General features: G+C 41.0%; 3 protein-coding genes across 4 annotated transcripts in view; 2 read left to right on the top strand and 1 right to left on the bottom strand.

Annotated features, from left to right (window-relative positions):
* The window catches only part of LOC311501147 (E3 ubiquitin-protein ligase TRIM21-like), a 233948-nt gene that overhangs the window by 140619 nt on the left and 79274 nt on the right, over positions 1–14055 (bottom strand). The gene's annotated exons all lie outside the window — the stretch shown is intronic.
* Positions 1190–3722, top strand: map1lc3c (microtubule-associated protein 1 light chain 3 gamma). Of its 2 annotated transcripts, none has more exons than XM_084563045.1 (4): positions 1190–1317; positions 1401–1456; positions 1599–1723; positions 3424–3722. In XM_084563045.1, exons 1-4 carry the CDS (start codon positions 1257–1259, stop codon positions 3584–3586), a joined length of 405 nt encoding a protein of 134 aa, XP_084419171.1. In that variant the 5' UTR covers positions 1190–1256; the 3' UTR covers positions 3587–3722. The 2 variants fall into 2 exon arrangements, with proteins under 2 accessions (XP_084419171.1, XP_084419172.1); XM_084563046.1 differs by having other exon boundaries at positions 1194–1317; positions 1617–1723.
* On the top strand, positions 6779–13528 carry LOC311501017 (E3 ubiquitin-protein ligase TRIM21-like). Its single transcript, XM_084562665.1, has 2 exons — positions 6779–8542; positions 13199–13528. Exons 1-2 carry the CDS (start codon positions 6969–6971, stop codon positions 13266–13268), a joined length of 1644 nt encoding a protein of 547 aa, XP_084418791.1. The 5' UTR covers positions 6779–6968; the 3' UTR covers positions 13269–13528.

Here is a 14055-nt window from a genome sequence, read left to right on the forward strand (position 1 = left end):
TGTACCTAATGAACTGGACATAGATTATATACTTATATTAATTTATTTATTTTCTTTTTTGTAAAATACTGAATAATTTGACTTCTTTCTATTAGTTAAGAGATAATGATTCGTTTTGTCAGCAGCCCACTGACTCAAACAGGGTGGCCCAAATAATAGGAACAGGTGTCAGTTCAATGGTACTACAGAATGATAAAAACAGATGAACTAACAGCTTCTCTGTTATATGAAACTAATGCCGGAAATCAGAACCTTCATGAAGACTAGATTTGCCATCAGACTGTTTTCACTAGTGTACCTAATGTTTTGGCCAGTGGATGTATATAGGTTGTTGATTTGTCCTAAAGGGTGTAAAAATACACAGGTGTTTGGTTTGAGGAAGGAACTGACAAACAAATCAGTCTACATACTCTTAAAGGTAAAAATAAGAGGACCTTAATTGGAGCCTTGTGGAACTCCAAGACAAGATTTACTGCTCGACTACTGTATTAAGATGCATTACTTAACAGAGACCAATAGGAGGGACAGTGTGTATGTCAGATTATAAGAATAAGAGCTAGACTAGAGATGCTAGACTTTCAAAATAGAACCCAATGAACTCGTCATTTGGGTTCAACTTGAAAATAAAAGCTAATGAAGAGGCTCGAGAGAAAACTTTCACAAGAAGTCCAACTCCTCACAACATCAGGAGAAACTACTTACAGGCAGTAGAGAGGTTGTCTGGACTTTCAAAATAGAACCTGCTAAACGTTAAAGGTAAGTTTATTGTTTTATTTGGATCCCCATTAGCTGCAGCAGAACTGCATCTATTCTTCCTGGGGTCCGACATATAATACAGTACAAAAGAGATCCTCAGATATGCTGGATTCTCAGATATGCTGGATTTTCAAAATAAAAAGTTGCTCTCATCTTTCTACCGTTGAAAAATTGAAAATGGAGAGAGGACTTAGTGTAGGACTGTTATAATAGAATGCATTCGGTACACTGAACTGGCCAGTGAAAGTATGTAAACATCAGGTGCCCCTGCTGCCCTCGGTCCCTGGAGCTACTCGGACCGGACCTGCCCTGGGCCCCTGTGTGCAGTCATCCGGAGCTCTTCGCTGCGGCTCTGATTCGATTAAACCCGCGGACGATTCTCTCTGTGACCATGGCCATGTGCTAATCAGCTGATGCGCCACAGCTGCTCTCTATTTAACCGCCGCCGCCGCGCCCGGAGCGCACACCGGCCACCCCGATCCCCGATCCCAGCGCCCAGCATGCCTCCTTTCGACAAGAGCCAGCTGCAGAACAAACCGTTCAAACAGAGGAAGAGCTTCGGTAAACGTCTCCCACATTCACCCACAACCCATTAGAAACGTTCCCAGAGCTCACGGACTCTTTCTTTTCTTCTCTCTGTTCAGCCACGCGGAAACAAGAAGTGGCGGGGATCAGGTCCAAATTCCCCAACAAGATCCCGGTAAGTGCCCCGGTGACTTCCGGGGATCCCGATGAGTCCCGGTAATCCCGGCGAGTCCCGGTAATCCCGATGAGTCCCGGCGAGTCCTGGTAATACCGATGACCGTATGTGTGTGAAAGTTTTTGTGTTTATTTTTGATCAGCTGTTCACCGGCTCGCAGGTCATCATCGAGCGCTACGAGAGGGAGAAGTTCCTGCCCCCCCTGGATAAAACCAAGTTCCTGGTTCCGCACGAACTCACCGTGACCCAGTTCGTCACCATCATCAGGTGAAAGCTCTGACTATGATCGGAGGCGACTATTTGCTGGAAAGTTTCAGTCTCAGGTTTATTGTAAACTCATGGGTCGGCACAGATTGTTTATCTGTAAAACGGAAAGTTAAAAAATGTTCTTTACTGTTTGTTGAAGTAAAAAAGTCCCAAATAATCAGTTTAGGGTCACGCATAAAAAAAAAAAACTCAAAGAGGAAAATGTTTTTGTTTATTTTTAAAGCCGCATTCAACGTTTTGTTATTTCTAGTTTGACTTTAAACCAGAAACAAAAACTGTAAAAACAACCAAAAAAATAAAGAGAAGAAACCTTTCATTTATTCTTTAATATGAAATGACAAAGATAAAGTTAATATCAGACTTAAATTAAAGGATGAAAGATAAATTTACTTAAGCTTTTTTAGTTTTTGCATTTTAAATTAAATAAAATACTATTGTATTTCTATTTTTTTTTTCTTAAAGCTAACTTGAAATGCCCAGAAGTATAGAACATCTCCAGAATTTGTATTTTGTTGTAACTTTTACACTGACATTCAGAGTAGATGCCAGCTGAAGGGGGCATTTATTTCCTGGAAATGCAGCTAAAAGTGAATCTCAACTTAAATTTCTGAATTCTCTCCAGTCCCGGTACTTGACTTCACATCTTGTCGGTCACGATGACTCGACAGAAGCTGAACTGTGCGATGGTCCGACTGTTGAGCAACTGTTACATCACTTTTGATTATTATTCCTGAAATTGGTGTGATTTATTTTAGAAGCTGCAGAGATTAGATCCCTCAACCCAACGGAGCTAAAGAATCTCTTGTGACTGCAGCCTCCGACCGTCCTGTGATGTCTCCGTCACATGGAGACTTGTGGCTCAGCATCTGGTGACTTTCACATTTCAGCCGTATCATCTGAATTTCAGGGAAAAGTCAGATCGAGATGTTTCGAATTTTAAAACAGACGGGTTTTTAAAAAGTATAATCTGTCCTAAAAGAGGATATTTAATAGGATTAAATTGTCTTATTTCTGTCCTCTTGATGAGATGAAGTCCAGTCCAGTCCCATAAAGACAATGAATCCACACAACAAATCCACTTCCTTTCCAGTGTTCATAGATTACACATGGCTGCAACGACTCATCAACATAAATCCAGCGATTAGCTTCACAATGTTGACATTCATTCCCAGCAACTTTGTCTCCTGCTGCCAGGAATGATTAAAATAACTGAAACCCACGCGTCAAAAGTGTTGGAATTCACTCACGGTTACTAAAAAATAATATCATCAGGTAAAGATTGAGAAAATCTTTTAGTCCCACAATGGGGAAATTGCAAAAAATACATAAAAAATATAGATAAAATATATTCCTGTCGTTGAGGCTAACTGTTATTAGCGGTATCTTTCTAACATCTCATTATCGTAGCAACCAGGTGTTGCAAATGATTGTAAATGTGGAGATTTAATATGGTTTCTGTTCAGTGTTAGAGTGAATTCAGTTATTTTAGTCGTATCATATTAGCAGAAGGTAAGACGTTCTTTGTGCAGCGGTTTGTTGTTCACGGAGCTGAGCAATGCATTGTGGGATAGTGGTATTCCATGACTGTGCCTGCAGGATTTTAAATTCCTAGAAATCCAAAAGGAATGTGGACCAGAGCAACTGATGAACAGCTTCCCTTGTTTCTCGATTTAACGTCTTTGTCTCTCGTCTTCTCTCAGGAACCGGATGGCTCTGCTGCCCAGCCAGGCCTTCTACCTGCTCATCAACAACAGCGGCCTGGCCAGCATGTCCCTCACCATGGCTCAGGTGTACAAGGACCACCTGGACGAGGACGGCTTCCTCTACATGACCTATGCCTCGCAGGAGATGTTCGGACACTAACGGCTCCTGCTTTGGATTTTATTCACTGTTATTCATGCACCTCCATCTCCTGTAAATACAAAACATCTGTATATATTGTAATATTTGTGTTGGATGGATTTTAATTTAGTATCCAATAAATGTGTTGTGCAAACTACGTGTAGTGCATGGATGCAATCTTCATCCATTTTCATAGAAAAGATGAATCTGTATTTAAAGCTGCTGCACCTTCAACTTCAGTCAAAGCTCCGTTTAATCAAACTCATCGACTGTTTTTAAGCTTCAAGTCACGTGTCACATGTCTGAGAAGTATTTTTACTCCCTGTGGAATGTCCTCACGTTGCATCCTGTGAGGATGCTCCTCTGTCACATTTTCTCTCAAGAGCCACCACCAGGAAGATACTGAATGCAACAACTTGAGAAAAGTTTGGAATGTAGGTTGGAAAAACTGGACTGAAGAACACTGCAAAGATGCTTTTATCCAGCTTGTTGGAGCCTTAAAGTACCATGTTTCTATTATGTGTTAAAATGGGATTTTTTTTTTTTTTAATCTTTACATAATTATTCATCAGAATCAATCACTTTATTGTCATTGTACAGGACACAACAAAATTGAGGTAGCAGTTATCCACATTCAGTATGATTTAGTGCTATAGCTACAAAAGTTAAAAAAAAAAAATTTAAATTAACACAATATGTAACAGAGTTAAAAATATTGCACACATTAGTGTCTTTGAACGTTCAAGTGTTTTCAGGATTGTTCAGAGTTAGTGCAATGACAGCTCTGGGATAGCTGTTTTTCAATCTGTTTGTTTTGGCTTTGATCGCCCTGAAGCGCCTGCCTGAAGGCTACAGTTCAAATAGGTGGTTTTTGCTGTGTTCATGACCCTCTGCAGTGCCTTCCTTTCTGCTGCCGTGCACCTGGCAAACCACAGCGAAATGCCGTAGCTCACCACTGTCTCCACGGTGCAGTGGTAAAAAGACACCATCAATTTCTCAGGTAGATGGTTCTTCCTGAGCTTTCTCAGGAAGTAGAGTCTCTGTTGTGCCTTTTTCGGCAGTGTTGTGCTGTTTGTTGTCCAGGACAGGTCCTCCTCAATGTGAGTGCCCAGGAACCTGAAGTCTGAGAACCTGTCCATTCTGTCCCCATTAATGAAAATGGGCTGAATGTCTGCTTTTCTCCTCCTGAAGTCCACTACCAGCTCTACCAGCAGTGTTGAGGATGAGATTGTTTGTGGAGCACCATTCTGTCGGTCTCTCCACCTCTTCCCTGTACGCAGTCTCATCGCCTCCTGAGATGGTCCTGCTATGGTGGTATCACCTGCGAACTTTATGATAACGTTGCCAGGGTGGGTGGGGGTGCAGTCATGTGTATAGAGGAGGGGTAGTGATGGAGAAACCAAAGCTTTCTGAACCACTGAATCAACCTGAAGCAATTGTGTTGAAATAGTTCAGGTGTTTCGAAGTATTTGATACAGTTAAATGTGGCGACATCTGCTGATAAAATTATACATAGCATTCGCATGAAAGAAAGGGTCGTGAAACAGAAAGTTGTTTTCTTAACAATAAATTATCTACACGTATGTGCATCTTGAAATGCTTGATTTTTTCTTTTATAGAAAATAATATACTTGTATGAATTTGCCATCATATAATACTGTGTTTTAGATTTAGATTTACAAATACAAAAATAAATTTACAAAATAAGTGAAATGCTTGTGCATCCAGGGATGGTGATGGCTGTAGTTTTACAAAATGCTTGTGAAACTGGGAAGAGGATTTGGGTGGTTCAGAGATATTTATTTAAAAACAAGATCATTTCAGCTGAGTTAGGCTTTAGTCTGGTCCTCTTCTATGTATGTATACAGGTATGTAAAACAATGTATAGTGTGTGAATGCCTCTGTGCCAATGTGAGTATGCAAGTTAATGTAATGTTATACTAATCTTACCTTAAACTTCACTCCACCCCATTCTAAATCAGTGAAACTACGTAACATATGTAAAACTCTCCTCCTCTCAAAACCCCACAACCACCTGAAGGACTGTGCCCATATAACCATTGTGAGTTTGACAATCCCGCCTTGCATTCAAAACTGGAGTGACAAGTCCCGATGATGGCCGATATGCGTGTGACATAATGAAGCTTCATTTGGGGAGTCACGTGATTTTTCAACTGATGAAACGAGGTATCCAAACATCTTGTCGTGATACTTTTGCTTTGAAAGCTCGACACTGTTTCGAGCGTCTGATTCGAGCATAAGATCTCTAAGGAAGGGGCTCAGCATGCAGCCCTGAGGGGAGCCAGTGCTGATACTGAGAGGTGAGGAGAAATATCGTCCTACACAGGAAGCTGTGAATCCAGGTGCAAATGGATTGTGTAAAGCCCAAGACACTTGGTATTAGATGTCATAAATAAGTAGACATGATGGCAGATGAGAACATGAGAGGAATGACGTCCCCGTTGTTCATTTCAGTTTCATTATTTCACCCAGAAAACAAAAAGAGCAAAAAACAATGACAACAGAAATACTTCATACACTGATCAATCAATAAGTTATCAATGAAAATAAATGTCTCCCTGGCTGCAGTCTCACAGTAGTTGTATCACAGAATAACGTGACCTGGTCTGAAGTACAGATTTGATCTTCCTACAGTTCAGTCACTAGATGGAAGCAATGATCCAAACTGAATGTGAGTTTACAACAGACTCAATATGTTCAGAAACACTTTTAGAGTTTATTAAAGTGAAGTGAAGTCTGGTGTAGTTCTTCTCTGTGTCCAGCAGAGGTCAGAAAAAACAACAACTATCAGAAGAGTTTGAACTCTGGTGGAGCTGATGAGGATCGAAAAACAAACACATTTACAGACTTTTTATGAGCTGCAATAAAGTCACACCCGAGAGTAAAATAAGTAATAATCTCAATACATTTTAAACTGATCACATCTGAACTTGACACAGGAAACAAACCGTGACAAACAGAGCTGCAGTCAGAGGAGGAGTAAAACTGGAAAAACCTGATTCAACGTCACTTTCCTGAAATGAAAGTCAAACTTTGTCAGAGCGACGGCAGAGCTGCAGTTCAGACGAATCTCTGTTTCTGTCTGAAGAAAATTCAACTGAGTTCATCTGTTCTTCTCAACATCTGACTTAAATACTGGTGAGTACAGGTGATAATATTTACTGTGTTTCAACAACCAGCATCAAAACTTAGAGCTTCAGTCCAACAGGAAGTTCCACTGTTTCCACTTCATACTGACTCTGTCAGATTAAATCAAGTGAAATTAAATTAAACTGTAGAACAGCATGTTTCTTTAGAAGTTCAATAACTCATCGATAATCAATAAATCTCTACTTAAACTGCATTTTTTTCTCTCTTTCTCTCTTGTTGTCAGTGTGTAGACATGTCTGCTGCCAGATGTCTGAGATCTGAAGATCAGTTTCTGTGCTCCATCTGTCTGGATGTGTTCACTGATCCAGTCACTACATCATGTGGACACAACTTCTGCAAACACTGCATCACACAACACTGGGATACTAATGTTACATTCCAGTGTCCAATGTGTAATAAGGTGTTTGAGACAAGACCTGAACTAGACATCAACACGTTCATCAGTGAGATGGTTGCTCAGTTCAGACATGAAGCTCAACAGAAAGCCAGCAGCAGCAGTTCAGAGCAACAAGCTGCCAAACCAGGAGAAGTTCCCTGTGACGTCTGCACTGGAACCAAACTGAAGGCCCTGAAGTCCTGCCTGGTGTGTCTGCTCTCCTACTGTGACTCTCACCTGGAGCCTCATCTGACAGTGTCACGCCTGAAAAGACATCAGCTGATCCACCCTGTGGACAACCTGGAAGACAGGATGTGTAGGAAGCACGATAAACCTCTGGAGCTGTTCTGTAAGACCGACCAGACATGTGTCTGCATGCTCTGTTTTGTTTTAGACCACAAGACACATGAGCTTGTTCCTCTGAAAGAAGGATATGAAGGAAAGAAGGCAGAGCTGGGGAAGACAGAGGATGTAATTCAGCAGATGATCCAGAAGAGACGACTGAAGATTGAGGAGATGAAAGAGTCACTGAAGATGAGTAATGATGCTGCAGACAGAGAGAAAGCAGAAGGTGTTCAGGCCTTCACTGCTCTGAAGGAGTCTGTTGAGAGAGGCCTGAACCAGCTCATAAAGGAGATCGAAGACAAACAGAAAACAACAGAGAAACAGGCTGAAGGTTTCATCAAAGATCTGGAACAGGAAGTCTTTGAGCTGATGAAGAGGAGCTCTGAGATAAAGCAGCTCTCATGCTCTGAAGACCACCTCCACCTCCTCCAAAGCTTCTCCTCCCTGAAAGCTGCTCCACTCACCAAGGACTGGACAGAGGTCAGTGTCCGTCCACCATCATATGAGGGGACTGTGGTGAGAGCTGTGACTCAGCTGGAGGAGACACTCAGTAAAGACATGAAGACTTTGCTTGAGGCTGAGCTGAAGAGGCTCCAGCAGTATGCAGTGGATGTGACTCTTGATCCTGATACAGCACATCCTGACCTCATCCTGTCTGATGATGGAAAACAAGTGAATCATAGTGATGTGAGGAAGAATCTTCCAGACAACCCAAAGAGATTTTCTACATATATTAGCGTTTTAGGAAAGAAGAGTTTCTCTTCAGGTAGATTTTATTTTCAGGTTCAGGTTAAAGGAAAAACTAAATGGGATCTAGGAGTGGCAAGAGAGTCAATCAACAGGAAGGGAAACCTTCCACTGAGACCTCAGAATGGTTTCTGGACTGTATGGTTGAGAAATGGAAATGAATACAATGCTCTTGCTGGTCCTCCAGTGCGTCTCTCTCTTCGTTCTCGTCCTGAGAAGGTGGGGGTGTTTGTGGATTATGAGGAGGGTCTGGTCTCCTTTCATGATGTAGATACTGCAGCTCTTATCTACTCCTTTACTGGCTGCTCCTTCACTGACAAACTTTACCCATACTTCTGTCCCTGTAAGAATGATGGTGGTGAAATCTCATCACATCTGATCATCTGTCCCGTCAATCAAACTGTCCGATCTATTTAATGATGAAGATTTGAGATCAATGAATGAACTTATTGATCTTCTTACTTTGGTCACACTCTGTATATACAGTATATGCTTTAATACTACAATACAGGTATAACTGTGAACACAAATATATCAGTGGATTAGAGAGATACAGTAACTATGTTTCTTTCTGGTGTCAGAAATATTTTTTAAAACAGATGCAAATAAGTCTCAGTCTCACTGCAAATTCTTTTCTAAGTGGTCATTTTACAGGCTTTCAGACGTCTCATACTAAAGCATGAAAATGTCCATATATTAGCTGCAATGTCTGTTAAATAATAATGCTTATGACATTTTTTTGAACATGTGACACATTTTTTGCTATAATCTGTTGCAAAAGCTGAAAGCTCTCCACTGCATTAATAACTGTATACATTCCCCTTTGATCACGTGGTGTCTACCATGTACCAACATAGCATTAAATTTGAAGATTACGATATGACTAATGTAGATTTTGTCAGCATGACTCCAGATTTTTACCACAATGCTCTTTTGTTGCACTGTACATGTGAAGCTCATGAGCTGAAAAGTCATGGATTATGAACTTGTGGTGAATTTGTGTGTTTCAATTTTAGTCTAAATTTTCAGTTTTGCTGAAAAATGGTGGAAAGTGTTTGATAAAATCTACTGAAGCAACATGATGTTTGGAATGATGTACACAGCTGATCATGTTGCTAGCTAATCCTACATCAGAGCATAAATACTTACAGAATGAAACTTTTCTGACAAATTGCTATTGACCCATCAGTATCAAAGAACTAATAAGTTTAGACTATTAATGGACAAGACTGCCCTGAATCACAACTATTGTCACATATCTACTCTGTCAAACACATTCGGACTCTACGGTGGGACAACAAGCAGATGCAGTATCCTGAATAAAACATCTTGCAGTGAAAGGCGTTCTTCATGGTTTTCTGTCTAAAATGGAGTACAGATTTTAACAAAAGTCAAAAGAAGAAGCTATGACAATTTCCACTATCTACCTTCTTTGAAAACTGATTTTACCAGGTGACATCCAACCATTCAACCACTATGCTGTAACCTTCTCGTCTGCTTTCTGTGCTGGCTGCGAAGAGATGTTTCCCTTTTCTGCTGTGCCTATAGGCCAATCCACTGATCGGTTTCTCTTTTCTGCTCTGACTCCAGGCCAACCTCCTAAACTCTTGGGTTCACCTCCTCTCCATCTCCAGTCCCCAGTCATCCTCTTAAGGCTCTAGTCAGCAAATGCTTAAGTGTCAGCTCTGTTGGGACTTTGACTTGATTTTAGGAAGGTCTGTGAGACACCGCTTAGTGTAACCTGAAGTTCTTAGAAATCATTTTATGATAATCATGATTTATTATCCCCCCCTCTGACGGACACCATTTTCCTTAATGAGAAAGAGAAAGGTATCAAAGCCCCACCCCTTCACATTTGGTATCATTGAAAAGCTCTGAATATCCTCTGTACATAGCAAAAGGAGTTACTTCAGTAGTATGCAGTGGGTGGGAGATATTCATGAAATCCACAGAGGACAAATTTGAACTAGTGGTAGTCAGGATGTTAAGATTTGTATTTGGTTTATTAGGAATGAGGTTGTCTCAGTTGACTATTACATCTAACAGCTTTCTAACAATACAAATGCCACTGCTAGGTCGTCTCAAGTAAAGTTTCCACATACTGCACTGTACACAAGTAAACGTCCATGCCACTTGACTCAGAAGGTTGTAGAGGATCTATGGTTTCCTGCAGGATTTCCATTTGCTGGTCTGAGAGTGGGCTGTCTAGTTCTGGTTCTTGCAGGTCGATGTGTGGATCTTGAACAATGGCACTGTCCTCCCAGTCAATATGTGGAATGTGTTCCACATTTGTAGAAAACTTCTGAAGTTACTATAATCATGCACCCAGAGCTGGTTTGGTGTGAAGTTCTGATCAGTTCACATTGGGTGATTGTCCCTTACTTACCCCTCTTTGCCCCTGATGGGGCATAAGGCTTCAATGAGCTCTCTCCACTGCATTCAGTCCTTGGCAGCGTGCTGGGCCTCTTACCGTGACAAGTTCATCTGATCCAGCTCTTGCGTATCAGTTGTGTGCCAGGTGGTTTTGGGTCTCCCAGGTTTTCTCTTGCCTGCTGGTGTTCATCTTAAGGCGACCTTTGGGAAACGCTTCTGCTCCATTTTCAGCACATGTCCTAGCCATCTCAGCTGTCCTCGGTGATGGTCCGGCTCCTTGTTTTGTTGTACAGCTCATTGTTGGAGATTTTGTTTGGCCAAAAGATCTGGCATATTCGCCTGAGGCATGAGTTGTGGAACACTTGCAGTCTTCTAGTGTCTGTTTTGACCACTTGCCAGTTCTCTGAACCATATAGCAGAACAGACTTGACACTGCTGTTATATATGAGCATCTTTGTTTTAAGGCTGTACTGCTTAGACCTCCAGATGGAACGGAGTTGGGAGTTGGGTGATTGTCCCATCCTTGCCTAAATATGTCAAGGTTGACTTGCAGATGAGGCAAGAAAACATAATGGCAGTGGAACAAGTGCAATGTGTTGCTTACATCCATGAAGCCCTGCTCCTCCAGATGGCGCAAAAACACTGCGATCACACCATAGTCTCTCTAGCCTGTGTGAATTAAGATGTTAAATATTAGTGGTATAATATGGTTTCAGTGTGCTTTAATATATTTTGTATGCTAAGCACCAACAACACTTTGGTTGTGCACACTTTTGCCTGCAATAAAACATCCATTGTCAGGGTCATGAAAAGTCAATATTAAATGTGCCACTCCAACATTCTCTCCACCGTGGTCAGATCACACTCTGTTAAGTACTAAACTTAAACCAGTATACACAGAACAATCCAATGGTAATGCATGACTCTAATGCAAGGTTAAGTCACTGTGGAAATGAAAAATTACCATAGGAAAGATATATCTGACTCCGCCTAAAGCCAACATTTCCCATTTTCCCGGTGACACTTAAAGGCAACACGCATTTGTGGATTTGCGCATCTGAGGCTGTACGTGCTCAGCCTGATCGGTCCGTATCCGCAGATTCATATACATAGGACTGGACACTCGTGACAGGAAGTATGTTCAGCGTCATTTTCCTGAAATGAAAGTGAAAGTTTCTCAGAACCCCTGCAGAGCTGCAGTCCAGACGAGCTGCACAAGCTGTTCTTTCACAACATCTGACTCAATACTGGTGAGTACTAGCTGATAATATTTACTGTTTTTCAACAACTGGCATCAAAACTTAGAGTTTCAGTCCAACAGGAAGTTCCACTATTTCCACTTCACACTGTCAAATTAATTAAACTGAAATTAAATTAAACTGTAGAACAGCATGTTTCTTTACAAGTTCAATAACTCAGCAATGATAAATAAATCTCTACTTATTTTTTTTCTTTCTCTCTTGTTGTCAGTGTGTAGACATGTCTGATAACAGCTGTCAGAGATCTGAAGATGAGTTGTCCACTACACCATGTGGACACAGCCTCCATAGACGCGATATCATTAAACATTGGGATCAAAATGACATGTTCCAGTGTCCAGTGTGTAAGAAAGTGACTGAGAATTTCATCAGTGGGATGGTTGCTGAGTTCACACATGAAACTCAACAAGCTGCCAAACCAGGAGAAGTTCCCTCTCATCTGACAGTGTCACTGCTGAAGACAGAGGATGAAATTCAGCAGATGATCCAGAAGAGACGACTGAAGATTGAGGAGATGAAAGAGTCAGTGACGATGAGTAAAGACGCTGCAGACAGCAAGACAGCAGAATGTGTTCAGGTCTTCACTGCTCTGAAGGAGTCTGTTGAGAGAGGCCTGAACCAGCTCATAAAGGAGATCGAAGACAAACAGAAAACATCAGAGAAACAGGCTGAAGGTTTCATCAAAGACCTGGAACAGGAAGTCTCTGAGCTGATGAAGAGGAGCTCTGAGGTGGCGCAGCTCTCCAAATACCTCCCTGATGGTGTCTGTCCACCATCATATGAGTGGACTGTGATGAGAGCTGTGACTCAGCTGGAAGAGACACTGAGTAAAGACATGAAGAAGCTGCTTGAGGCTGAGCTGAAGAGGCTCCAGCAGTATGCAGTGGATGTGACTCTTGATCCTGATACAGCACATCCTCACCTCATCCTGTCTGATGATGGAAAACAAGTGAATCATAGTGATGAGAAGAAGAAGCTTCCAGACAACCCAGAGAGATTTTCTACATGTGTTAATGTTTTAGGAAAGAAGAGTTTCTCTTCAGGTAGATTTTACTTTCAGGTTGAGGTCAAAGGAAAGTTTAAATGGTGTCTAGGAGTGGCCAGAGAGTCAATCAACAGGAAGGGAGAAGTTACACCAAGTCCTCAGAATGGTTTCTGGATTGTATGGTTGAGCAATAGAAATGAATACAAGGCCTGTGCTGATCCTTTAGTCAGTCTCTCTCTTCATTCTCGTCCTGAGAAGGTGGGGGTGTTTGTGGATTATGAGGAGGGTCTGGTCTCCTTTCATGATGTAGATACTGCAGCTCTTATCTACTCCTTTACTGGCTGCTCCTTCACTGACAAACTTTACCCATTCTTTAGTCCTAGTCTGAATCATGGTGGTAAAAACTCATCACCTCTGATCATCTGTCCTGTCAATCAAACTGTCTGATCCATTTAATGATGAAGCTTTGAGATCAATGAATGAACTTATTGATCTTCACACTTTATTCACACTCTGTACATATATGCTTTAATACTACAATACTGGTACAGCTGTGAACACAAAGATATCAATGGATTAGAGAGATACGGTACAAACTGATTATTCTGGAATAAAAAGATTTTATTGTGAATTATGGTAAAAATGTTCTCATCAACTTGTTTTCTTTCATTAATGTGTTCATTCCTTCATTCTTTAATGTATCAGTATAGATTTAATGGTTGTTGGACTTTTACCTTTTACTTGATTTAATGTTTTTTCACTGTTGATTCATGAAACTCTTCACCCTGTAACACCTAGTGATGGATCCACCATGAAAAACACGTGTGTAATTTGTGATGATTGTAAAATGAGCTGCAATTAAAGAGCTGTGTACTGGGTTGTGTCAACTATGTTTCTTTCTGGTGTCACCACCTTTAACATGGTTTCATTAATTTTTTGATCAGAAACATTTTTAAAAACAGATGTAAAATAACTTTCAGTTTCACAACAAATTCCTTTCTAAATGGTCATTTTATAGGTGTTCAGACGTCTGCATCAGTGAGAGAACAGTCTTAACATAAAAGTGCTTAAAAAAGTGCTTAAAAGTAAGCACAGAAGTTCATGGTTCACCAGTTTGGGTTCAGGAGGCAGACACCCTCTCTATGTTTATGGTTAAGTTTATAAATGTTCTTTTTGATGTAGCTTATAATTTGTTGAACTGAACCATGGTCACATCGTCACTGAACCTTCTCAT

This window comes from Chelon labrosus (assembly GCF_963514085.1).
Source record: "Chelon labrosus genome assembly, chromosome: 2".
Classification (NCBI taxonomy): domain Eukaryota; kingdom Metazoa; phylum Chordata; class Actinopteri; order Mugiliformes; family Mugilidae; genus Chelon; species Chelon labrosus.